The sequence below is a fragment of the Octopus bimaculoides genome, chromosome 10, assembly GCF_046866305.1.
Source record: "Octopus bimaculoides isolate indiv1 chromosome 10, ASM4686630v1, whole genome shotgun sequence".
NCBI classification, from domain to species: Eukaryota; Metazoa; Mollusca; class Cephalopoda; order Octopoda; family Octopodidae; genus Octopus; species Octopus bimaculoides.
Genome location: NC_142937.1, coordinates 71623299 through 71649373, shown reverse-complemented (window position 1 = coordinate 71649373; position 26075 = coordinate 71623299). Strand labels below are relative to the sequence as shown.

General features: G+C 38.0%; 1 protein-coding gene across 5 annotated transcripts in view; it reads right to left on the bottom strand.

Annotated features, from left to right (window-relative positions):
- LOC106882356 (ubiquitin-like modifier-activating enzyme 6) overlaps positions 1-26075 on the bottom strand; it is a 417419-nt gene that overhangs the window by 14017 nt on the left and 377327 nt on the right. For all 5 annotated transcript variants that reach the window (XM_089358757.1, XM_089358755.1, XM_089358756.1 and 2 more), the window contains 9 exons: positions 25597-25686; positions 23047-23127; positions 21675-21803; positions 17631-17682; positions 12480-12543; positions 11261-11330; positions 8060-8131; positions 7267-7366; positions 5920-5999 (listed from right to left, as the gene is read on the bottom strand). In XM_089358757.1, coding sequence (XP_089214883.1) covers positions 5920-5999; positions 7267-7366; positions 8060-8131; positions 11261-11330; positions 12480-12543; positions 17631-17682; positions 21675-21803; positions 23047-23127; positions 25597-25686 — 738 coding nt within the window. The remainder of the gene's footprint in view (positions 1-5919; positions 6000-7266; positions 7367-8059; positions 8132-11260; positions 11331-12479; positions 12544-17630; positions 17683-21674; positions 21804-23046; positions 23128-25596; positions 25687-26075) is intronic.

The window sequence follows — 26075 nt, the reverse complement described above, 5'->3', positions numbered from 1 at the left end:
TCTTTTATTGGTAAAGTAAAAGTTTAAGTTGACAATAGCTAAAACTAACAACTGTTTCTTCGATCAGTGTAAAAGGTTAAGATCTGTAACAAGAAATAGTCTGTTTATTGCTGTTGTTTTGCACTAACTCAGATATGATTTACTAAACCTATGATCAAAGTCATTCCAGATATGACCACACCATCTTAATTATATTCAAAATTTTACTGTGTACTATATCCTTTTTTAACCCTTTAGCATTCAGATTGTTCTGTCAAATGTAATATTTATTCACATTGCTTGGAATTAATCCTGTATTATCTCATAGCTTTGAGGTTTCAATGATATGATTGTATATTTTTAGAATGACATTGTAGGGTAGCCAGTTTGAACAAAAAACAGGTAGAAATATTTGAGCTAGATATGGCCAGCTTAAATGTTAAAGGATTAAAGAGAACAGGATGGTAAATATGTGTACTTTGGTTGTTATCTCTAATGAGTCATTTGGTTCCATAGAGGCTCCTTTGTTGAACTTATTGTCATTTATTGTTTGTATTTATTCTATTGATCCCAGAAGGATGAAATGTAAAACTAACTGAGATAGAATTTGAACTTCACCTGTCAAGTACCAACATTAACTACTCTAATGGCTTTAATGTTTCACTCTCTCTATTATTTCATCAGTTTCTCAGAAGAGCAAATGATAAAAACTATTGCTTTGGGTGGAATGAAGGTCAGTTTGTCTGTAAATGATAATAATGACGGTATCCATCTCCTCCCCTGTTGTCCCTGGAAGGACATTAGTCCAGTAACACTAGGTAACAAAACAGGAAGAGAAGCCTCAAAAATGTGTTGACCTTCCACTATTAAGACACACACTCCAACCCCTGTGATATCTCTTCAGTTTAACTCTACTACTATTACTACTTCTGTGACCTTTGTCATATCCAGTGAGGCCCACCCCTATACTCTTGTTCCTCCACATTCCATTACACATATTATAGTCACCAATCTCATTTATTTTTCCTCTCCAGAATAACAATATTCCAAAATTCTTTCCCATAGTTTTTTGTTTTCTTTTCCTGCAGTTCTCAGTTTTTAGCCATGCAAGAATAACATAAACCATGTCATTTCACTCATTCAGGACTCTGTGAGGGCCATGGCTACATAACTCTGTCTTTTAACCAAAGCATTAAAAACAAACAACTATTAATGGATTGGCAGAGAAAGCCATCAAGAGATGTTTCCTGAGATGCAGTACAATTTTGAGATAGAAACTATCAACTGATTGTTTTCTCAGAAAACATCAACCAACTTTAATTGTTGCTCGCTGACATACTACGACGAAATACCCAAGATGCAGATAAGATAGAGATTTTTTATTTATTTACGGCCTCAAACATCTCATAATACCTTGCGCTTTAGTTTTGCCCCCTATTATTTATCTTGTTTCTCTCCATGAAATTCAATTGAATTCAGTTGTTGTCTTAAATTCATGCTTATTCATTTTCTAAGCTTCCTAAATTCATGCTACGTTATATTCTAATCACCCAGAATTCATTGCTCTTTTAAAAAATTACGATTTATGCATTGTTGTCTCTCAAATATTTAAAATCTACAATTAAGAGCCCTATCTACTCGCTGGCGGTAACCCGCCCTCCCACCCCCTCCACCGGAAGTTCATTCCTCTGTCATCCCACCCCCTCCACCGGAAGTTCATTCCTCTGTCATCCCACCCCCTCCACCGGAAGTTCATCCCTCTGTCATCCCACCCCCTCCACCGGAAGTTCATTCCTCTGTCATCCCACCCCCTCCACCGGAAGTTCATTCCTCTGTCATCCCACCCCCTCCACCGGAAGTTCATTCCTCTGTCATCCCACCCCCTCCACCGGAAGTTCATTCCTCTGTCATCCCACCCCCTCCACCGGAAGTTCATTCCTCTGTCATCCCACCCCCTCCACCGGAAGTTCATTCCTCTGTCATCCCACCCCTCCACCGGAAGTTCATTCCTCTGTCATCCCACCCCCTCCACCGGAAGTTCATTCCTCTGTCATCCCACCCCCTCCACCGGAAGTTCATTTCTCTGCCATCCCACCCCCTCCACCGGAAGTTCATTTCTCTGTCATCCCACCCCCTCCACCGGAAGTTCATTCCTCTGTCATCCCGCCCCCTCCACCGGAAGTTCATCCCTCTGTCATCCTGTCAAACTCGGCTGTCTCCCGGAACCCATCTAGTGGCCTTGGCCATCCTCTCCCCTACCTTTGGGTAGCGCATTAAGGTTGAGAAATGTTTGCAGGTTGTAGGTACTGTTTTGCTTATGAATTCTTCCAATTGCAAGTTTTCTTTTCAGGTACACGACACTGCTTTTCCCCTTCCCAGGCTACAGGCCCACACCCCCAACACCCATACTGTTAGGATTGGCACTCTCAACGTCGGCACGCTGAAAGGTAGATCTGGTGAAATTGTTGAGATGCTTGAACGGAGATGCGTAGATATGTGCTGCATCCAGGAAGTAAGATGGAGAGGAGGTTCTGCAAGGTTCCTCACAGGCAAAGAACACAGGTACAAGATTTTCTGGGCAGGGAACACTGACGGGGTCGGGGGCGTAGGAATACTTCTAGCGGAGAAATGGGTGGATAAGGTAATCGAGGTCGTTAGAGTAAGTGACAGAGTACTTAAGATCAGACTAGTGCTTCATCATAGATTAGCTACTGTCATCTCAGCCTATGCACCTCAACCTGGGCTACCAGATGGTCTGAAAGACCAATTCTATGACACCCTCTTGCAAACTACCTCGTCGACGAGTGACAGGGACCTTCTCTTTGTGGCTGGAGACTTCAACGGTCATGTCGGACGTCGTGCTGGGGGCTTCCATGGCATACATGGAGGCTATGGCTTCGGTTCCCGCAACGAGGAGGGAACCAGACTGCTGGAGTTCTGTGATGCAACCAATCTTATGGTCTGCAATACCAACTTCAGGAAACCTGCCAGTCACCTAGTCACCTACCGCTCCGGCAGACACTCTAGCCAAATCGACTACATCCTCGCCAGAAATAGGGAAAGAGGGCGGCTTATAAATGCCAAAACCTACCCTGGCGAAGAATGTACCCCACAACATAGATTAGTAGTTAGCGACTTTGGGATCAAGGCAAAATGGGTGCCCAGAATTAGACAGGCTTGGAGAAGAAGGGTGTGGAAGCTTAAAGACCCTGCAAACGGACAGAGACTTAGAGACAAGTTACTTGAAGCATTTAACGAAATAGAAGGGGATATAGCATCATACAACGTGGAAGACAATTGGAGATTTCTGCGGGACAACCTGTTGAAAGCCACCGACCAGATTTGTGGGTGGTGTAAGGTCCCCTCCCAACCCAGAGTAACGTGGTGGTGGAACAAGGAGGTAGACAGGGCTATTAGACAAAAGAAACAAGCTTGGAAGGACTGGAAGAACGGTGGTAGCAGGGAATTGTACCAATGTGCCAGAAGGGAGGCTAGGCGACAGGTTTATTTAGCCAGAGGGGAAGCAGATAAGGAAAGATTTGCCAATGTTCTGCGCCGTGAGGACCAAAGACTCGAGGTATTTCGTGTTGCAAGACAGTGTAGGAGAGAGAATAGTGATGTTGTAGGAGAGAAATGTGTTCGCATGGATGATGGTACGCTTGCATTAAATGAGGATGCAAAGAAAGAGGTCTGGAGATGCCACTACGATAGATTGCTTAATAAAGAGAATGAATGGGAGAAAGAGAGCCTGCCTTATGTCGACCCAATAGAGGGACCAGCTATCCGAGTTGATAGTACCAGGGTAGATAAAGCAATTAAGAGTATGAAGACCGGGAAAGCCCCCGGCCCATCAGGAATCACTGCAGAGATGCTCAAAATATCTGGCAGTGTTGGCTATAGCCTAGTCACCCGTATTACGAACCAGGTGATACACGAAGGAGTCATACCCTATGACTGGTGTAGCAGCATCATAGTCAACTGCTACAAAGGTAAAGGGGACGCTTTAGATACAAATAATTACAGAGGCATCAAGCTGTTAGATCAGGTTATGAAAGTTACAGAGAGGGTCATAGCCCAACTAATTAGGGAGCGAATCAATTTAGATGAGATGCAGTTTGGGTTCGTGCCAGGTAAAAGCACTACTGATGCCTTATTTCTAGTGAGACAGTTGCAAGAGAAATACCTAGCTAAGGATAAACCTCTGTACCTGGCTTTCGTTGACATGGAGAAAGCCTTTGACAGGGTCCCCCGATCCCTTATCTGGTGGTCAATGAGGAAACTTGGGATAGAAGAATGGCTAGTGAGAGCTGTGCGAGCCATGTACAGAGATGCTGCCAGTAAGGTGAGGGTTGGAAATGAGTACAGCAATGAATTCCGGGTAGAGGTAGGGGTCCACCAAGGTTCCGTCCTCAGCCCCCTATTATTTACCATAGTCCTCCAGGCAATCACAGAGGAGTTCAAGACAGGTTGCCCCTGGGAGCTCCTCTATGCTGATGACCTTGCCCTAATTGCGGAGTCACTATCAGAACTAGAGGAGAAGTTTCAGGTGTGGAAGCAAGGTCTAGAATTGAAGGGCCTTAGAGTCAACCTAGCTAAAACCAAAATCCTAATAAGTAGGAAGGTAGATAAAACACAAACCCCTTCAGGTAGATGGCCCTGCTCAGTATGTAGAAAAGGAGTAGGTAGTAACTCTATAAGATGTACCCGGTGCAAGCTATGGACACATAAGAGGTGCAGCAACATCAAAGGCAGGTTAACTAGCAAGTTAGTTTTTGTTTGTGGCAGATGTTCAGGTGCAATAAAGACTGCAAACAAACAGGAAACAACTTCTATCTCATTCCAGGGTGAAAAACTAGAGGTAGTCGATAGCTTCCGCTATCTGGGCGACCAAGTTAGTAGTGGGGGTGGGTGCGCTGAAAGTGTAGCTGCTAGAATAAGAATAGCCTGGGCAAAGTTTAGAGAGCTCTTACCCCTGCTGGCGACAAAGGGACTCTCACTCAGAGTAAAAGGCAGACTGTATGACGCATGCGTACGAACAACCATGCTACATGGCAGTGAAACATGGGCTGTAACTGCTGAGGACATACGTAAGCTCGCAAGGAATGAAGCCAGTATGCTCCGTTGGATGTGTAATGTCAATGTGAATACCCGTCAGAGTGTAAGTATCTTGAGAGAAAAGCTGAACATTAGAAGCATCAGTTGTGGCGTGCAAGAGAGACGATTGCGCTGGTATGGACATGTGGTGAGAATGGAGGAGGATAGCTGCGTGAAAAAGTGCCACACCCTAACAGTTGAGGGAACCCGTGGAAGAAGTAGGCCCAGGAAGACCTGGGCTGAGGTGGTGAGGCAAGACCTTCGTACATTGGGCCTCACCGAGGCGATGACTACGGACCGAGACCTTTGGAAATGGGCTGTGCGTGAGAAGACCCGGCAAGCCAAGTAAGATCGTTGCCAGTGCCCCTGGACTGGTTCTTGTGCGGGTGGCACATGAGATGCACCATTTTGAGCGTGGCCGTTGCCAGTACCGCCTGACTGGCTCCTGTAGGATTTTCGAGCGAGATCGTTGCCAGTGCCCCTGGACTGGCTTGTGCGGGTGGCACATAAAAGACACCATTTCGAGCGTGGCCGTTTTCGTGCGGGTGACACGTAAAAGCACCCACTACACTCTCTGAGTGGTTGGCGTTAGGAAGGGCATCCAGCTGTAGAAACTCTGCCAAATCAGACTGGAGCCTGGTGTTGCCATCCGGTTTCACCAGTCCTCAGTCAAATCGTCCAACCCATGCTAGCATGGAAAGCGGACGTTAAACGATGATGATGATGAATTAAGTAATATGTGCTGATATCAATAACATAAGTATTGTGTGGGATACAGGCTGGTATAAAGTATATCACATTGTGAAGTGAACCCTTTTGGACAGTAACATAACTTGATATACTCACTGCAGCTGTGGTGATGAAATCAATGTGGCTGTTGGTGTCATCATCTTTTTCAAACTCTATCACAGTTAAAGTTTTGTTGGCTGCAAACATAAGACAAAGTTAAAATATGAGAGAGAAAGAGAGAGAGATTTGGTTATTGGGTTAGTGGGATTCCTTTCAGTATCACTCATGGGACAATGCTTATCTCCCTGTAAACTCAGAAAGTTTGTGAGAAACACATTGATCCAATTTGGTGACTTTTTTGATGGCATGCAGGTGTCACTGAATGGTTGAATGACCAAATCGAAGCTTCTCTGCTAGTTCTTCAACAGTTACGATGGGATTTTGTTCCACCAGGATTCGGAGGACATCCTCATTAAGTTCTACAGATCTTCCAGGACGAGGTTCATCTTCTAGGCTGTAGTTTCCAGCTCAGAATATCAGGAACCATCGTTGACACTGGCTTATGCATATTGTCCGATCCCCATATACTGCATTAATATTCCTTGCACTTTCCGTTGCATTGTTGCTTTTATTGAACTCATAAAGCAAAATATGCTGAATATGCTCCTTTGTCACTTCCATTATAGCTTTGAAAAAATAACTGTTAAAATCGAACTACACTCTTCAAAATTTGCACTAAGAATAAACACAAGGTAAAATTACTACCTGCTTTTATAGCAAGTTGGTGCATAGTTTATGCAATTGGTAAAAACCACATTATTTATGGGATAACCCAATATTTATTTCCAGTTCTTTAAAGTATGAAGACAATTCTTTGTCCTTGTAACGTTTACATTTGACCCAATGGAACACATTCTTTGAGGTTGACTGAAGTGTTGGGAACTGCTTTGGTACCATTTCAGCATTCTATTAAGGCATGTAGCTAAGTGGTTTGGATATCTGGCTCATGACCTTACAATTGTGAATTTGAAAACTGGCAGTGTGTTGTGTCCTAGAGCAAGTAATTTTATTTCTCATTGCTCCTGTCTCCTCAGCTGGCAAAAATGAGTTGTACCAGCAAGTCAAAGGGCCAACCTTGTCACCTTCTATGTCATGCTGAATTTCCTGTGGAGTGCTCAGCCACTTTTGTGTTAATTTAACAAACAGGCTGTTCTGCTGATCAGATCAACTGGAACCTTCATCGTCATAACCAGTTAGTACCAGTCAAAAAAATGTTACCACTTTATTGTAGTGTTGAAGGGACAACACTGAAAACCTAGTTTTTAAAGAAGAAATACAATGTATTCCATATGAGATGAACATTTGAAGTCAGCTCACTCACCAACGGACACTAAAAAAACCTTTTTAGTTACAAATGGAAGTTTTACTTGATATTATTAGGGTCATTTACTCAGTTTTACTCACAGGTTATTTGAGTCATGTACTCAGTTGCTAAATGTTGTTCATCAGTAGAGTGCAGCTCGTTGGCATCCACTTTCTTTACTGCTTCATCAGTTTCAATTTGCTTTGAAAAGAAGAAATAATTAGTAATTAATTACTGTAGAGAGAAGAGAAGGAGAGAACATGAGAGAGAAACAGTAAGAAGGAGGAAGGAAGATGGAAATATATTAAACAAATAAAGAAATAATATTAAAAAAAAAAAAAAAATTTGATGTTATTGTCTGGTCAGTCACATGGTAAGTGATTTATGAATAAACATGACTGAGACTACAGCAGTGTAACTAATGTAGGAAATTATGATAAAGAAAATTTAGCACCCTTGATGGATGTGTAGTGCTCACTGAGCATGCCCAGAATATATGGCACTGAAGCTTGAATGCTAACCTTTTAGTCAGAAACGAAACAAAAACAAAGACACTAATGGAACAAAGCTGATGTAGGTATACAAGAAATGTAGAGTTTGTGATAGATCAAAGCCAACTAGGGCTTTTTCTAGAGAATAACATAAACCATGTCAATCTCAGTAGATCCCAAGTCAGTGAAGGCAATGGCTACATAATCCTGTATTCTAAACCACAGAATTAAAGATAAAACAACTATTTATGGATTGGCAGAGAAAGCCATCAAGAAATATTTTTCCAGAATACAGGTAAAAATTAATGTTTGTAAATCCATTCAAACTATAGCAGCATGCTGAAAAATGAAAAAAATAATGAGGATTCAACCTTATGGAAGAACAGAACAACAATAAGCTTACTTTATGGGACACTTTAAATTCTGGAACTTCAATATTTTCAAGGTGTCTCAGTAAAGATTCTGTTGATAGGTCCTGAAAAACAAATAATGATTTTTAAGAAAAAACTTTGCATTGATTGTACATGAACTTATTTTATTGATGGCAAAATCAGCTTCCACAAGATTCGAACTTAAAACCAGTGGGTACAAAATAACACAAATTAAATAAAGGATAAATAATGGGTCACTATCTGCCCCAAAATTATTGTTAAGGCAGTGAGCTGGCAGAATCATTAGCAAGCTGGGAAAAATGCTCAGTGGCATTTCGTGTCTTCATGTTCTGAGTTCAAATTCTACTGAGGTTGACTTTGCCTTTCATCCTTTTGGGGTTGATAAACTAAGTACCAGTGAAACACTGCAATCAATGTAATCGATTAGTCCCCTCCCCACAAGCTTCAGGCCTTGTACCTATAGTAGAAAGGATTATTATTATTATTATTATTATTATTATTATTATGGACGTTGCACAGTATACAATATCGTGAGGTGGTTGATTGAAGATATTGTGTTTACCGGGGGTTCGTACTATCTGTCAAGTTACAACAAGGACCTTAGACAGACAGTACTTTACGCAATATGCGTGCAGTTCCAAATAATGCCGACTTTTGCAATACATCTAGATTGTAGGGTATTTCTAAAGTTTTCAGATTGGGTAGTATTGAACCCAATGCTCTGATCACAATAGGGATAACCTTTATATTTGACTGTTGTAGCTGGCACATCTTAGTGATTTCAATTCTCAGGTCTCCATATTTATCTACCTTTTCTCTTTCTTTCATGATGATATGTTGATTTCCTGGCACTGCCACATCAATTATTAGGCACTCATTTGTCCCTCCTAAAGGTTACTATATCTGGCCTTCGGTGCCCTAACACCCTGTCTGCCTGGAAATTAAAGTTCCAGACAATTTTTGCCTTCCCCTTTTCATCCATTACCTTTTCTGGTGTATGTTGGTACAAAGCACTCATAACTTCATATCCATACTTATGGCACAGTAGCCAGTGAAGGTTTTGTGCTACCAAGTCATGTCTAAGTTTGTACTCTTTCTGCGACTTTCACAAGCACTTTTGTGAGTCACACCTTTGACCCTCTTCCTACACATTCTGCAGAGGTCCATTGCACTTCTGTGATATATATTCTTTTTCAATGCCTGGTTCTGGGCAGTGATAATTAGGTTTCCAGTATTCAATTAGGCACAAAAGCCAGGAAGGCAATGCTGGTAATGATCACACTCAAATGGTGCTATTTACATGCCACTGGCATGGAAGCCAGACAGCTGCTCTGGCAACGGACACGCTCGGACAGTGCTCTTAGCGCTCCACGATTTCACTTTCACTTGCCCTAACAGGTCTTCGCAAGCCGAGTTTAGTATCCAATGAAGGAGACGTTGGCATGGGTGCCAGTCGTTGAATTTGGTTCGATTTTGATTTCACTTGCCTCAACAGGTCTTTGCAAGCGAAGTTTAGTGTCCAATGAAGGAAAAGTATGCATAAGTGGGCTGGCTACACCCCTGGCAGAGGCCTCGGATTATGATCTCACTTGGCTTGCTGGGTCTTCTCACGCACAGCATATTTCCAAAGGTCTCAGTCACAAGTCATTGCCTCGGTGAGGCCTAAAGTTCGAAGGTCGTGCTTCACCACATCATCCCAGGTCTTCCTGGGTCTACCTCTTCCACAGGTTCTCTCAACTGCTAGGATGTGGCACTTTTTCACACAGCTGTCCTCATCCATTCTCGCCACATGACCATACCAGTGCAATCGTCTCCCTTGCACGCCACAACTAATGCTTCTTAGGTCTAACTTTTCTCTCAAGGTACTTACACTCTGTCGAGTACGCACATTGACATTATACATCCATTGGAGCATACTGGCTTCATTCCTTGCAAGCTTATCCATGTCCTCAGCAGTCATGGCCCATGTTTCACTGCTTTGTAGCATGGCTGTTCATACACATGCATCATACAGTCTGCCTTTTACTCTGAGCGAGAGGCCCTTTGTCACCAGCAGAGGTAAGAGCTCTCTGAACTTTGCCCTTAGCCTTCCTCTATCATTATAAACCACAATTTACACAGGTTTCCTCTACACCTCCTCTATCATTATAAACTATTGTGTTACACAGGTAGATAGAAATGGTATTTTTAATTCTCAAATAATTTTCATATGTAATAATACTCCAACAATCCATTTTGAGAATTAATTACTTAAAGACACCATTCACATGAAAGAAGAAAGTATTAGTAAGCTAATTAGAAATAATTTATTATAGGGAAAGAACAGTAAGTTTGATATGAGACAAGAACTAATAGTAAACCCAGACATGTTCCTACCCCATTAGACCTCAGTGGAGCAGAGATGTCACCTTACATGGTGAAATTATGATAAGAAAATTTGCTTTAATGTTCATTTTCAATGCTAAGGGTTAGGTGAATATACAATTGTAACATTGTTTTAAAACTGAATGCCTTTACTGTCACTTAACTCTTACCTATTTATCAAGTAAAGGATCTCTTAATCCATGTCTTTGAAGGCACAAAATGAGAGGATGATTTATTGACAGGAGAAATGACAACAATGTTTTCAGTGGCATACAAATGTAAACAAACACACACATACACACACACAAAAAACAGACTTCTTTCAATTTTTGCCAACCAAATCCACTCACAAGGCTTTGGTTGACCTGAGGCTATCACTGAAGACTCTTGTCCAAAGTACTGTACCATGGGACTGAGCCTGAAACTACTTGGTTGGGAAGTGAACTCCTAAACCACACAGCTCCCTCTCCATTTCAATACCCAATATTATACACTGGATGATGTAGAATATTAAAATATTTCAGATTAGTTTCTAACAAGACATACAACCAAACTATAAGTGTTTAACCCTTTAGCATTTGGATTGTTTTGTCAAATGTAATATTTATTGCTTCACATTGTTTTGAATTCATTATGCATTATCTCATAGGTTCAAGATTCCAATGATGTGATTGTTTATTAGTAGAATAACATTGAAGGATAGGTGTGAGAGTCTGGATCTGGCAGATCTGAACATAAAATGGGTAGAATATTTCAGCCGGATATGACTGGTTTAAATGCTAAACAGCTAATCTCCTTAATCTTTGTGATATTAAAATCTCTGGAGGAAGGAACAGTAAGAGACAAACCTCATCTTTCCATGGAATTCCATTAAGGTCTGCATACAACCTGCTGGTGCTTTGGATGAACATCATGTGTCTAATGAAAGAAATACAAAGTTAAAAGTGAGGAGAGATTGAAAAATAAATTACTGTTTATTTATACACAGAGAGAGTAACTGAAGAAAATGACTTAGACATACCTTCCTCAGGGAAACATAAGTAAGGCGGGCACTAGCAAAGTTGATGGAATAAACCAAGAAATTTTACTTTAAGAGTTGTTTACACACACACACATATAAACCCTATCCACCCATATCTCTTGTTTACTTTTTTGCCTGAAGATGTTTACAAGGGACATCTGGAAGATACTTCAGCTCTCTGCAACAATTATTGATATTCTACAAAGCTTGCTCAGTTGAGGATCACAATAAAGTAATTGCTCTTACATCTGGGATGGGTCTACTGCTACTACACACACAGACATCCTAGATTACATCCAGAAACTGGCCACCCAACTGACTGGTCTAAATCAATCACAAACATGCTCTATCCAACCTCTGACCCACAACTGCACTGTTTCCCTCTCTCTACCTTTTATACCACTATTATAATGGCCTTCACTCCTCTGAATTGGCTGGGTGCATGTTACCACCACTCAGACATTCCTGATTCCCACTTTTCTCTTCTCATCTTATTAGTTTGGGAATAACCAGAAGGTAATTGGTATGTTACAGCTGACTGAATTATTGAACAAATATAATAATGATGATGACTCATAAACCTTAATTTAATGAGAAGCATTCAAACATCATCACTATCATCATTTAACATCCATGTTTCATTCCTGAATGCTGTTTTATTTCACCAGAGAAACCCAAAGACAAACTTTCTGTAGTCTTTAAGCTACAAAATATCTTGTAAATAGATGTGTTTCTAAATAGATGCCCAATGTAATGTTAAAGATAAATGATGAATTAATAGGCTATAAAATTAACACTGCAATAAGCCAAATTTTATACTATCAAAGGCCTTGCGGACATTGTTTAAGCTCTGAGTTCAAATCCCAGCATGATCCCTTTGTTGTTTTCATCCTTCTGATGGTTGATAAACTAAAGTACCAGTCAGTTAAAGGTGTTGATATTATCAACTGTAGTTCAAGGAAGAGGAAGAAACAACTCATAACATAGAAAGGATGATCAATGAAAAATGTGAGCAGAGAGGGATAAAATGAAGAATGAATGCTTACACAAGATTATTGCTATCAAATATCAAAGGTTGTGGAGGTCGTTTAGGAGATTGCCAGAACAGTTCTGGAAAGAAAGAAATAAATATCGTAAAATTCTGATAGCATATGAGTTAATGATGATAAGTGTATCACACTTTAGGTTAGGTTCAACAACCACCTCAAAATTCTAAAGGCCTGAAAACAGTTGTCATCTGAATCTACATTATTTATCTCTACTGTAGCCATAATCCTATTTCTCTCCTACTTCTTCCTGTCGCAGTCAGTTTTTTCACTTAGATGTAAAACTCAGTTGTGTCTCATTAATTTCTCTTCTTTCAACTTTTCCCTGAAGTAGGACACTGTCTGAAATGTTGGACTTTCCACTCCCCACAGCTAATTCACTATACCCTTTTAGTAAAGTTTTACAAAATAATATGTCTTGCCAATGCATACTGACACCAGTCTTTTTGAAGTCTGATTACACATATGTCAACTGCATCCACTTTACTCATCTCTACTGTAGCCAAAACTATACAAGATATCAATAATATATATGTATATATGAAAATAAAATGGACATCTAACCAAATCAAGCTTGTTTCAATGGCTGCACTATTTTCTATGCAACCAACTATTACAGTGTGGATATAATTAAGACTAAAGAATCATGTATCAGTGGTGTTAAACCTATTCAATAACATCATCATCATCATCATCATCATCGTTTAACGTCCGCTTTCCATGCTAGCATGGGTTGGACGATTTGACTGAGGACTGGTGAAACCGGATGGCAACACCAGGCTCCAGTCTGATATGGCAGAGTTTCTACAGCTGGATGCCCTTCCTAACGCCAACCACTCAGAGAGTGTAGTGGGTGCTTTTACGTGTCACCCGCACGAAAACGGCCACGCTCGAAATGGTGTCTTTTATGTGCCACCCGCACAAGCCAGTCCAGGGGCACTGGCAACGATCTCGCTCGAAAATCCTACAGGAGCCAGTCAGGCGGTACTGGCAACGGCCACGCTCAAAATGGTGCATCTCATGTGCCACCCGCACAAGAACCAGTCCAGGGGCACTGGCAACGATCTTACTTGGCTTGCCGGGTCTTCTCACGCACAGCACATTTCCAAAGGTCTCGGTCCGTAGTCATCGCCTCGGTGAGGCCCAATGTACGAAGGTCTTGCCTCACCACCTCAGCCCAGGTCTTCCTGGGCCTACCTCTTCCACGGGTTCCCTCAACTGTTAGGGTGTGGCACTTTTTCACGCAGCTATCCTCCTCCATTCTCACCACATGTCCATACCAGCGCAATCGTCTCTCTTGCACGCCACAACTGATGCTTCTAATGTTCAGCTTTTCTCTCAAGATACTTACACTCTGACAGGTATTCACATTGACATTACACATCCAACGGAGCATACTGGCTTCATTCCTTGCGAGCTTACGTATGTCCTCAGCAGTTACAGCCCATGTTTCACTGCCATGTAGCATGGTTGTTCGTACGCATGCGTCATACAGTCTGCCTTTTACTCTGAGTGAGAGTCCCTTTGTCGCCAGCAGGGGTAAGAGCTCTCTAAACTTTGCCCAGGCTATTCTTATTCTAGCAGCCACACTTTCAGCGCACCCACCCCCACTACTAACTTGGTCGCCCAGATAGCGGAAGCTATCGACTACCTCTAGTTTTTCACCCTGGAATGAGATAGAAGTTGTTTCCTGTTTGTTTGCAGTCTTTATTGCACCTGAACATCTGCCACAAACAAAAACTAACTTGCTAGTTAACCTGCCTTTGATGTTGCTGCACCTCTTATGTGTCCATAGCTTGCACCGGGTACATCTTATAGAGTTACTACCTACTCCTTTTCTACATACTGAGCAGGGCCATCTACTTGAAGGGGTTTGTGTTTTATCTACCTTCCTACTTATTAGGATTTTGGTTTTAGCTAGGTTGACTCTAAGGCCCTTCAATTCTAGACCTTGCTTCCACACCTGTTGATCAATATATCTGTCTGTCTGTCTGTCAGTCTGCACACACATACACACACACAGAGATCATCATCATCATCATCATCATCATCATTTAATGTCCATTTTCCATGCTGACATGGGTTGAACGGTTTGACAGGAACTGGTAAGGCCAAGGGCCACACCAAGCTTCATTATCTCTCCTGGCATGACTTCTACGGCTGGATTCCCTTCCTAACACCAACCACTTTACAGAGTGTACTGGGTGCTTTTTATGTGGCACCAGTACCAGTGCTTTTTATGTGGTACCAGCACTATTAAGACACAATGCATGTTATAAAAACCTAGCTAACCATGTGTCTTAATGGCAAGAAACTATTAGTAGCTCTTATTTTAATACAACATACATTAAATGATATATATGAAATAGTGTTGACTCCAGTAGAAATGAGTAAAGTAGATATAGCAGGCATGCTGATATATATATATATATATTTATAAGTATGTGTATATATGCATGTGTGTGTGTGTATGTGTGAAGGCTCACAGGTTAGTTTAGTGGTTAGAGTATTCGGCTCATGGTTGTAAGCTTGTGAGTTTGATTCCCAGTAACATGTTGTGTCTTTCAGCAAGACACTTTATTTCACATTATTCCAGTCCACTCAGCTGGTAAAAATAAGCTGTGCCTGTAATTTAAAGGGCCAGCTTTGTCACATTCTGTGTCATACTGAATCTCCTTGAGTTTATGACATCATATCTCTAGTTTGTACCCTTTAACACAAGGGCTTCTGATTTCTACACTCATCATCGTAACCGCTGGAGTTCCAGTTCTATATGTGTATGTATGCATTTAATATGAAGATGACATGTTAGTCACACAGGCTTGAAAGATTAGCTGTCATAAAAACCTCCCCAAGGAATGTAAAGATGCGGGCTGGAAAACAAAGCATTTTCCACTTGAAGTCGGATGAAGAGGATTCACTGGACACATGTGAGGTGACCGTTGTTGTTGCTAGGCCTAACTTGTCATAAAGCAAATACCACCATGAGTGATATCTGGACTACAGTGGAGAAGGCAAACCACTGGATTTGGTTAAAAAGAGATGATGAACAATGGTGAGAAGAAAATTGAGTGAAACCTAAAAACAATTGATCGAGCAAGTGGGGCCTCATTTCAGTAATTGGGGAGCAATGAAGCCAATGAGAGGAAGGCTCCAAAATAACAAGCAACCTCATCTGATGACCCCATAAGCTTGTTAGCATTTGGTATGAAGAGCTTTCAACTGGTAGCGCTTGCATCTGCAAGTTGTTTGCAAAGAAATATATATATATATATATATATATATGAAAGAAGGTTTGAAAATGCACTTATTTTTAAAAAAATATTTATTTACTTAACCGGTTTCACTTTTTTAGAAAAAGATTATCAAAAGTCTTTGAGAATAATAAAAAATGTTAAAAAACAGTCTGAGTATTAAAATGCATATATACATTCTTTGATGATAAAATATATTTAAAGTATAAAGCTTTGTATGAACTTTGTAGTGTTACATACTGATTGTCATATTAAGGTGAAATTGTTAAAAACAGTGTATGAAAATACACATATGGAAAAATACATATACATATACATATTCTCATACATATTCTTTGACAATCGAATAAAATTGAGAAGGAACTGACCTGGCCTTTTTCTCTTGTGTATATTGAAGGAATGTTTTACTGTCTTAAGAGACAGTATGACTGGCTAGCTGGGGTGGGAGGGAAGAAGAGTTAAAGAAGATTTTTTTATTATATATATATATATATATATATATATATATAAAATATTTTATAATTATACACATAATTATAACAAGGGATTGGCTTTATGCCTCACCACACACTGCAAGAAATAGATGCTAAAGCATTGAATTTATGCAATGGAATACTGTCGTTGATGAAAGCAATAGGTGAAATATTTTTTACTTTAAGCTTGAAACACGATCTTGTACACAGTTAACAGAACCTTGTTGATTCATTATTTTTCTTTTGCTCACCTACAATATAGTGTTATTCTCGGAGATTTTAAGGTGGTAATAGGGGCTTTACCATCTATTTCTTGGAGTGTGTGGTGAGGTGTAATTCTGATTCCTTGTTATAATTATGTATATAATTATAAAATATTTTGTAAAATTTACCTATGAGGTTTTTATTTCCGCACTGACCACCTGGTAAAATTATTATTGATTTTACCTTTTTATTATAATATATATGAATATATATATATATGTATACATTTATGAATTTGTGGAATAAACAGAGCAGGAGCACACACGAAGACAGAAAGTGTTACTGAGGATGTTACAGATGTGTGATGAAAGATTTCCGGAAAATAGACATGAGTTAGAATAAGAACAGTAATAAACGAGTGAAGAACCAATATATAGTGTGTTTATTTAGTAAAAAAAAAAAAAGACCATCCTGAAATACAACAATATATATATATATATATATATATATATATATATATATATATTTATGTGGAGAATGGAGCAGCAAATACAAGAAAAAGCAATATTGTTGGACTAGTTAGCCGTTGTTTTATTACGTGGAACCTCCACGTAATAAAACAATGGCTAACTAGTCCAACAATATTGCTTTTTCTTGTATTTGTTGCTCCATTCTCCACATAAATATAATTATAAACTACGGTTTAAGCAATAAATTACCTGCCTCTGGATGCCCTCTTCCCAAGACGGTACCCATACAGGTGATCCCCAGGAGTGCCTCCGGATTTAAACATCCCCTGGTTGCTTGGATGCTTCAGACTACCCCTGAAGGATCGAGGCAAGCCTATCACTTACCTATTCATATATATATATATATATATATATATATATATATATATATATATATATATATATATATACAGAGAGAGAGAGAGAGAGTGAGTGAGAAGGGCACTAAGGTTGATCAACTGGTTATTTTTGTTCCACAGAATTGTTCAAACAACTTAAAACATACTCAAACTGTGGACATATCTGTTATATGGAGTCACAAAGTACAGAATTCAGAGACCTTATGTTAAAAGGTACTAACTAGAGATATGATGTCAGACTACAAAAATTTTAAAACTGATGAGATTAGCCATCATAAAGAGTACAAGTACGTGATGTTATGAGAAGTACAAGTTTGAAATAGTAATGAATCTGTCATGAAAAGTTCCTTACCTCCATTTGCTAGTTTGGTGTCCAAAGGAAAGGAATGAAGTAATTGTTTGGCCTGAAACAAGATATAATAATTATTAAAACGAATAAATTGGTGACTTACAAATTGTATTGAAGTTGAATACCTTAATAAAGGATATTTCTTATACACAAACACACAACTATTATATTGTAAATTATTTTCACAGCACTGTAGTACCTTAATGATGATAATTATGAGCTCAAGGATTTGATTCCTAAACCAATATATATACACATATATATATATACATATATATATATATATATATATATATATATATATTTGTTTATTTTTATGTATCTCGACCATACGTGTACTGATGAACAAAAGATGCAGGTTACTTCACAGTTTTTCTGTATTTGATTGAGAAACCAGTGGTTTACCGTTAAGTTAAATTTTTTTAAGAGATTAATTTTGAAAGCTGCATTCCCTCGCTTTCGGTAAATATGTTGCTTATTTTTTTGGTAGTTTTTGACTTATTTAGTCCCTCGAAGTGTGAGGCATTACTACACAGTTAATGCCCTTTATATAAATTATATATATTTATGGAAAAAAATGATGAATTTTTTTTCATTATGAGGTTTTTTTCACGCTGACTACTTGATAAATTCTTATAAAGATTTTATCCTATATTATATTATATATTATATATATATATACATATGACTGCTAGCTCCAAAAGTTTTTTTATTCTCTCTCTGTTTCTTTCCTCATGTTCCGTTTTGTTGAAGAGCGTAGGTTCAAAATGTAAAAGACTTTCTCACCTTCCTGAGTGTTAAACTAATACATCTGTTTGTTGTTTATACACCTGTCTTTATCATGTTTTCTTGTAAATTTTATTGGTCCCTTTTGCTGAAGTTACAGGGACATAAACACGCCAACACCAGTTGTAAAAGTGGTGATGGTTGGAGGGACAAACACACACACATAAATGTGTGTGTGTGTGTGTGTATATATATATATATATGTGTGTGTGTATACTACAAGCTTCTTTCAGTTTCCATTTACCAAATTCACTGACAAGGCTCTGGTTGGTCCAAGGTTATAGTAGATGACACTTGCCCAAGGTGAAACATGCTGGCATGAGTTGGATGATTTGACCAGGGCTGGTAAGCTGGAAGGCTGCACTAGACTCCAGTCTGATTTGGCATGGTTTTCTTCAGCTGGATGCCCTTCTTAACACCAACTACTCCAAGAGTGTAATGGGAGCTGGTTGGGAAGCAAGCTCCTTACCACAAAGTCATGCCAGCACCTCTATATGAAGGTATATCAGTGTATATATGCAACTGTTATGAATAGACACATATCTACATAGATACACACATATACACAAAAATTTATTAAGGGAGTGTTTAGTGTTTAGAAATATGTAATTAACAGTATAAGATAGCTGGATTATATAAAAAGGAATTATAGATAGTTTATAACAATTGCTAGTATGTATATATATAAAATGCTATTAATGCTTGCTGATCACTAATATTATTGTTGTTGTTATTATCAATTATTTATATTTACTGCTGTTAATAATAATAAAAATAATAATAATAATAATAATAATAATAATAATATCTATATATATATATATATATATATATATACACACACACACACACACATACATATTATATATATGCATACATACACACACACATGTGGCTGAGTTACTTTTGAGTGTTGAGCCTCATGAAGGCGAAGTGGCCAAGTTCCTTTCAAGTGTTGGGCCTCATGGAGGCAATGACCAAGACCCTTGGTATTATCTCGTTCTTAAGAAGAAGACCCATCAAGCCGAGCAAAATTGCAGTTGTGGCAGATACTGGTGTCGTGCAAATGGCACCCTAGCCAGTGGCATGTAAAAGCTCCCATTACACTCTTGGAGTGGTTGGTGTTAGGAAGGGCATCCAGTAGAAGAAAACCATGCCAAATCAGACTGGACTATAGCACAGCCTTCCAGCTTACCAGCCTTGGTCAAATCATCCAACTCATGCCAGCATGGACAATGGATGTTAAATGATGATGATGATGATAGTGGCTGCTTTCTCGTATACAAGCAAAGTCATTGCTAGAAAGAATCATTGAAATGAGTTATTGATGATGCAATGTGAGGCCCTTATATGACTCTTGAGCCCCACCAATGATTTGCACATTTTGATGCATAATGCTGACTGGCAGAAGGAACTGGTGCCATAGTATGAAGTCTTTTGACATGTGTTTTTAATCCTCCAACTGAATGGCACATTTTTCTAAAGGATGCACATGTTCTGTTGTCAACAATAGCTGTATCATAATTTACAAGGGGTCAATTCTCGTGGCTTCTTTGGATGGCTTCCTCCAACAAATCACATATGTAAAAATCAATACTCCTTCATTTTCTACTGGTTCATTCTTTCTAAGCTTTCTCCTGATCTCATGCTTCATTCTCTCTGTTTCAAACTTTGAGCGACCACTGTGCACTCTTTTAGTCCAACTCTTTTGGTCTTGTGCTTCTCTCTCCTAACCAACATCTGGAATTCCTGTTTGTGTCAGTTTTAAGGTAGTCTTTGAACCTCATTTTGAGTTTATGTGCTGGCCTTTTACAATCTCCCAGCTCACCATACAAAAGTTGTTTAGGAAGTATTTTATCATTCATTCTCACCAGATATCCATCCCACCTCAAACGATTTGCAGAATGACTGATTTTACACTCCAACTGCAACTTCCCTGAAGAACCTCTACATCACCATTCTCCAGTTTATCCCAAGAATTTTCCAAAGACAATGTTGATGGAATTGTTCTAGATGCTTACTCATGTACATATGCAAGGACAAAAATATACACACTTACACATAATGTTGGCTGCAGAATGCTTGTAATCTTATGGATATCAATTCGTGAAATAGATATAGTCACCTCATACCTCCTAACTTTCTTTATATTTTATATACTCCTAATGAAATAATTATAACTGATTGGATTTCTGGATTTCAACTGCATCGAACTATACATTACACCCCTATCTATTAGTTTACCATGTGGTTTGTAGCCTGGTCCACTAAAGGAGCTTTTTTTGTGAGTACCACTGGATTAGGTAAATTCCAAATATTGTGCATTAAATGTATACACACACACACACACACATATATATATATATATATATATATATATATATATATATATATATGGTTGTCTGAGTCAGTCTTCTTTAATTACAGTTTTGTCTCTTTTCTCCTTTTTGTTTTTTTTCCCCTCTCTCCGTTTCTCTGTCTCTCTTTATATCTCTCTACCCTTTGCAACTCTGTATACAATACAATAAAGTATTCCTCTGACGATACATTCTAGTTAAGCACCCAATGCACTTGGAACATCTAAAGCAGAATTCCAAACAACCACAATGATGAAACATACGTAGGAACAAATTATATAAATTTGTGTTTATTGTAATTTATCCTATATATACATACATACATACATATAACTAAAGTAGAAAGTGAAAGAAAAAGGAAATAAAGAAAGCTTCTAACAGTGCAGAAGTTTTACAAAAAACCTTTATATTCCATCTTCGGAAGGAAACAGTCCAGGAAATGCATATTTACGTCAATTTTGTTATTTTATTTTAAAAACGCTCATTGTTTGGATTAACAGCAGCAGAAACTCTTCAACTGTTGGTAGTGGTCATTGTGAAGTTGGAGAGTTGCTGCTGTTACTAATCCAAACAACAAGCAGTTTAAGATAAAATAATGAAATTGATGTAACTAGATATGTCCTGGACTGCTTCCTTCTGAAGATAGGTCTTTGCATCTGAAATATAAAGGTTTTTTGTAAAACTTTCTGTATTGTTAGAAGCTTTCTTTATTTCTCCTTTCTTTTATTTCCTACTTCTGGATTGCAATGTTTCCAGTGAACCATAATGCTTTTATATATATAACAAGCAATCTTTGCCTCTACATCACTTTTATTACGCCAACTTTGGACTGCTCTCACAAAATGTTACTTAGACGTTTAGATCTAACAACTTGTGAAGGTTTCTTTTATGAGACTGAGCTTACCTTATGGTTGAAATATTTCTCAAACTTGCACCTAGCAATAGAGACACACTTCTGCCAGTTCTGTGGTGCATTGCGTAACACTCGAGACACTATATATGCACCTTCAACTTGGTCATGTCTCATCAGTTTCTAGAAAATATAACATTACAATACGATAGCTCTTTCTGCAATAAAAAGTCACAACCTTACAATAAACTCTTTCTTTCTCTCTCTCTCTCTCTCTACACCCACATACACACAATGTTGTCAAAATGATTAAAATAAAACAGTTCAAGATACATATATATATATATACCACCAAGATGCACTGTGTTTCAATAAACTGGTTTATTTAGTAGTAAAAGCAACAGCCATGGGTATCATCAACTGGAATCAAATGAAGACTGACCTGAATTTTTTCAAGATTAAATATAATCAGGACATGAAACCCATATGAATTTAGTGATACTTAAGAATTCAAATCTTCTACATTTGACCACAGTAAGGCACAGTAAAGTGCAGCAACAAACATAGCCATAGATGTATTTAGAGCCATCAAGATATTTATATATTTATATAAACCACAAACAGCTAATGTGTTCACTATACTAGAACCATGAACATCAAATATGTTTACTACACTAAAACCATGAACAACAATGTGTTTATTGTATTATAACAATGAACATCTCATATGTTTACTATACCGGAATCATAGGCATCAAATGTATTTACTATGTTAGAATCATGAAAATCTAATATGCTTGGTGGATAAGAAACCTGAACATCTAATGTGCTTGCTGTATTAAAACCATGAAGATCTAATGTGTTTCCTATACTAGAACTATGAAAACCTAATGTGTTTTCTATATTACAACCCTGCACATCTAATGTGTTTATTGTACTAGAACCATGAATATTTAATGTTTTTGCTAGAACTATGAATACCTAACATGCTAAAAATCATCATCTCCATCATTTAATGTCTCTTTTGAATCTGAATTTAGTTTTAAAACAAGCATTACTCTCTGTTATAGAGTAACAAAACATTTAGCAAAATATGAAGCAGCTACAAAACTCAGAAGAAATTTACAAAAATACTAAAAGAAAAACCAAAGAAGTAATGATATTTTAAAGCAATTTGTTTCCTTTTCAAATGCAGTCAATAGTTTTATAAAAACTCATTCTAGTACACAAAAGTAAGAAATAAGGAATAAGTTTCTTATTTGGTTTAGCACTTATGAATTTAAATAATATTGTTTTGGAAGTAGTTTGTGTGATCTTCCTTCATAGTTGAATCAGCTTTAAGATTTGTGATAATGGATTAACTTTTGACAGAGAAAGTTTTTAAAAATCCAATAAAGAATTTTTAAAAATGATATTTGAAGTTTACCTCGGCTACTGATTGAGTACTTTCATTCTTGGACCAAAATTTGTTAACCAGATTTGCTTTTTGACTGAAGGAACTTTCAAACTGAAAACAAAAACAAAAAAAAAGATAAAAATTGAAATTACTTAGTACATTCAAAATAGTACCTACAAAGTACATTAGTATATACAAAAATATCAAAAATATATAAAGATGAATGTATATAAATACTAGTTATAGTAAGGTTTTATTTTAAAGCAAGTTTAAAAATAACAACAGGACTTGATATTAAGAGTAGAGTCAAATTTATTTTAAAATTCATTTTGTAATAAATTTGACTCAACAAAATAGAATATATTTTAAAATTAATTTTGCCTGCTGGTTTATTAAAATAATCCAAGAGATAAAACTCAAAATCCCAGTCAAAATGAATTTTTGCAATGAAAATGAAAACATTAACATCCATTTTCATTCAGTTGAACTAATCCAGTTTCAAGAATGAGGTGCGTGATGGGATCTGAAGCAGCAATAAGAGAAACGCTAGAAAGTGTGATTTATGTAACTTAGGAAAAGGATTGAAGATAGGGATAAGATGTTACAGGAAAATAGTTTGTTAGATTTAGTTTTTAACCCTAAAGCATTTAACCCAGCCATATCTGGCCCAAAATATTCCACTGGTTTTATGTTCAAACTGACTAGATCCAGGTTATCACACCTACCCTACAATGTCATTCTAAAAATAAACACTCACATCATTGAAATCTTGAAGCTAGGAGATGGTGCATGATTAATTTAAAACAATATGATAAAATGATCATTACACTTGATAGTATAATCTGAACGTTGATGGGTTAATGAAAAGTTAAAATAACACATTTAGACACATTAAATTTAACATAGACTGACATAATATTTTCTTTGGACAGTGATTGTAATATAGACTAATGTGACTAATTCAGTTATATAAAAAAAAATATCATACAATGAAAATGGATGAAACTTGTGAAAGAGAGAGAGCTAGGAAGACATAGGATGAAGTAGTGAAGATTGATCACAAGTGACACAAAGCAGAGAAAAAAGAACAGTGACAGATTGTGACACATAATGCTGGAGAAGAAGGACCTACTTTTGGAAGCACAGCAAAATGGATGTTAAAAGGTGGTGGTCATGGAGGTTGGGATGTATAATTTGTCTGAATTTGGGTTGTCTCACTCATTACATTTGTTAATTTTCCCTCTATTTCCTCTCACGTCTCTGTTACCCCCTCATCTATTACTCCCCCTCTCTCCTATTCACTGTAACCATGCCAACTATGTAACAACTAACAACATTAGTGTTACCGACCTCTAACACCCACCATTAACCACTGCATCTCTCTTCCCCATCACAATGCCAGAGTACAAAGGATAGTATAAGACCTGTCTAGTGAACACTCTGTTATCATACTTCTTAACAGTTGTCCATCTTTATTGCCATCTCTCCTTTGCTTTATCATTCATTGTTGACATGCATCACTTACACTCTCTCTTACTTTCATAATTCTCTCTTTCATCACTTTGTCACCTTCCTAGCATTCTCGCTTCCTCAATGATGCCACTCACACTATTTTTCTATTCAATCTCCTTACCAACAACCAACATGTAGCTAGCTATCTATCACTGCTTCTCTTCCATTACTCCCTCCTCTATCACCCTCTCATCTTTGTTTCTCCCATCATACTATCTCTTCTTTCCCTTTAATCTTCTCTCTTTTTGACATCACTCTTTAAAGCAACTGGTTCCATGATAAAACTGACCCAGGAGACTGTGAAGTGGTTGGTGAAAGAACAGACAAAATGTAGAATAGAGAAGTCACTTAAGTTTTACCAAGGATATGACAATTTCTTTTGTGCTGGTGTAACAATAAAATGCAATCAATACTCTCTGATTGGCAAACAAGTGTTTACCATTAGGAAAGGGATCAATGACCCACCCAACCCTTGCCACCAAGGAAAAACAGATATAAGCATGAAGCTAAGTAAAAATGTGGTTGTCCTTGCATTTAGGCTTGTCCCCTGTATCCCTCTGAGCTTCCCTAACCTTGCGGGCTCATAAGTGCTGATGCCATGTTAAAAGCACCCATGCCAGTGCTGTGTAAATGCACCTGTGCTGGCACTGTGTAAATGCATCCATGCTGATGCTGTGTAAAATCACTTAGTACACTCTGTAAAGTGGTTGGCATTAAGAAGGACATCCAGCTGTAGAAACCATGCCAAAACAGACATGGAACCTGGGCAGCTCTTCAGTTGGCCAGCTCCATGTCAAACTGTCCAACCCATGCCAGCATAGAACACAGACGTTAAATGATGATGATTTTTTAAAATGTTGCCATACAACTCTAATGCAAATACTTATATTGATGATAGTTTAAAAGGTGAAAATTTGTTGAATATGGTGGTAAAGAAAGACAGTGTTTCAGACCTGGGTGCCTGGTTAAGAAGATTTGAAACAACCAGGTTTTTCTGAATTGAAACCTAACTAGTCCAGTTATTGGTGAAAATATCTCAGTTTAGTTTCAAACTGAAGTGAAGCTTACTTTGTCTCTGGCCCATTGTATACAATGTTCTATATTTGCTGGGAATGACTTCAAGGTACAATAAGGTATTTCTTCATCCAGGGGATCATTCTAGAGAAAAACAAAAGGAAAAACAAACAATGAAAAGGGTAAGTTGGCATTGAACCAAGATGACAACAATTATTTCAAACACACGTCTAACTCAATAGCTGAGTACTTTGGTTTAGGAAATGTGTATGTAATAGTAAAAATATTTGTGGTAGTTATTAATATTACTGTGTGAATTACAAAATCAACCTGCTTTAGCATAAGAAAATGGATGTCAATCTTCAACAGTGTGTATGGAGGGGGGGGGGGTCAACGCTAACAATGATACAGCAATTTAAAGTTCATTGCACTGATCAAATTTTTGTACCTGACAAGTTGTAACATATTAATCATATGCAAATCAGTTCTTGCAGTCTCTTTCAATTGGCCTGTAAAAATAAGATGCACATATG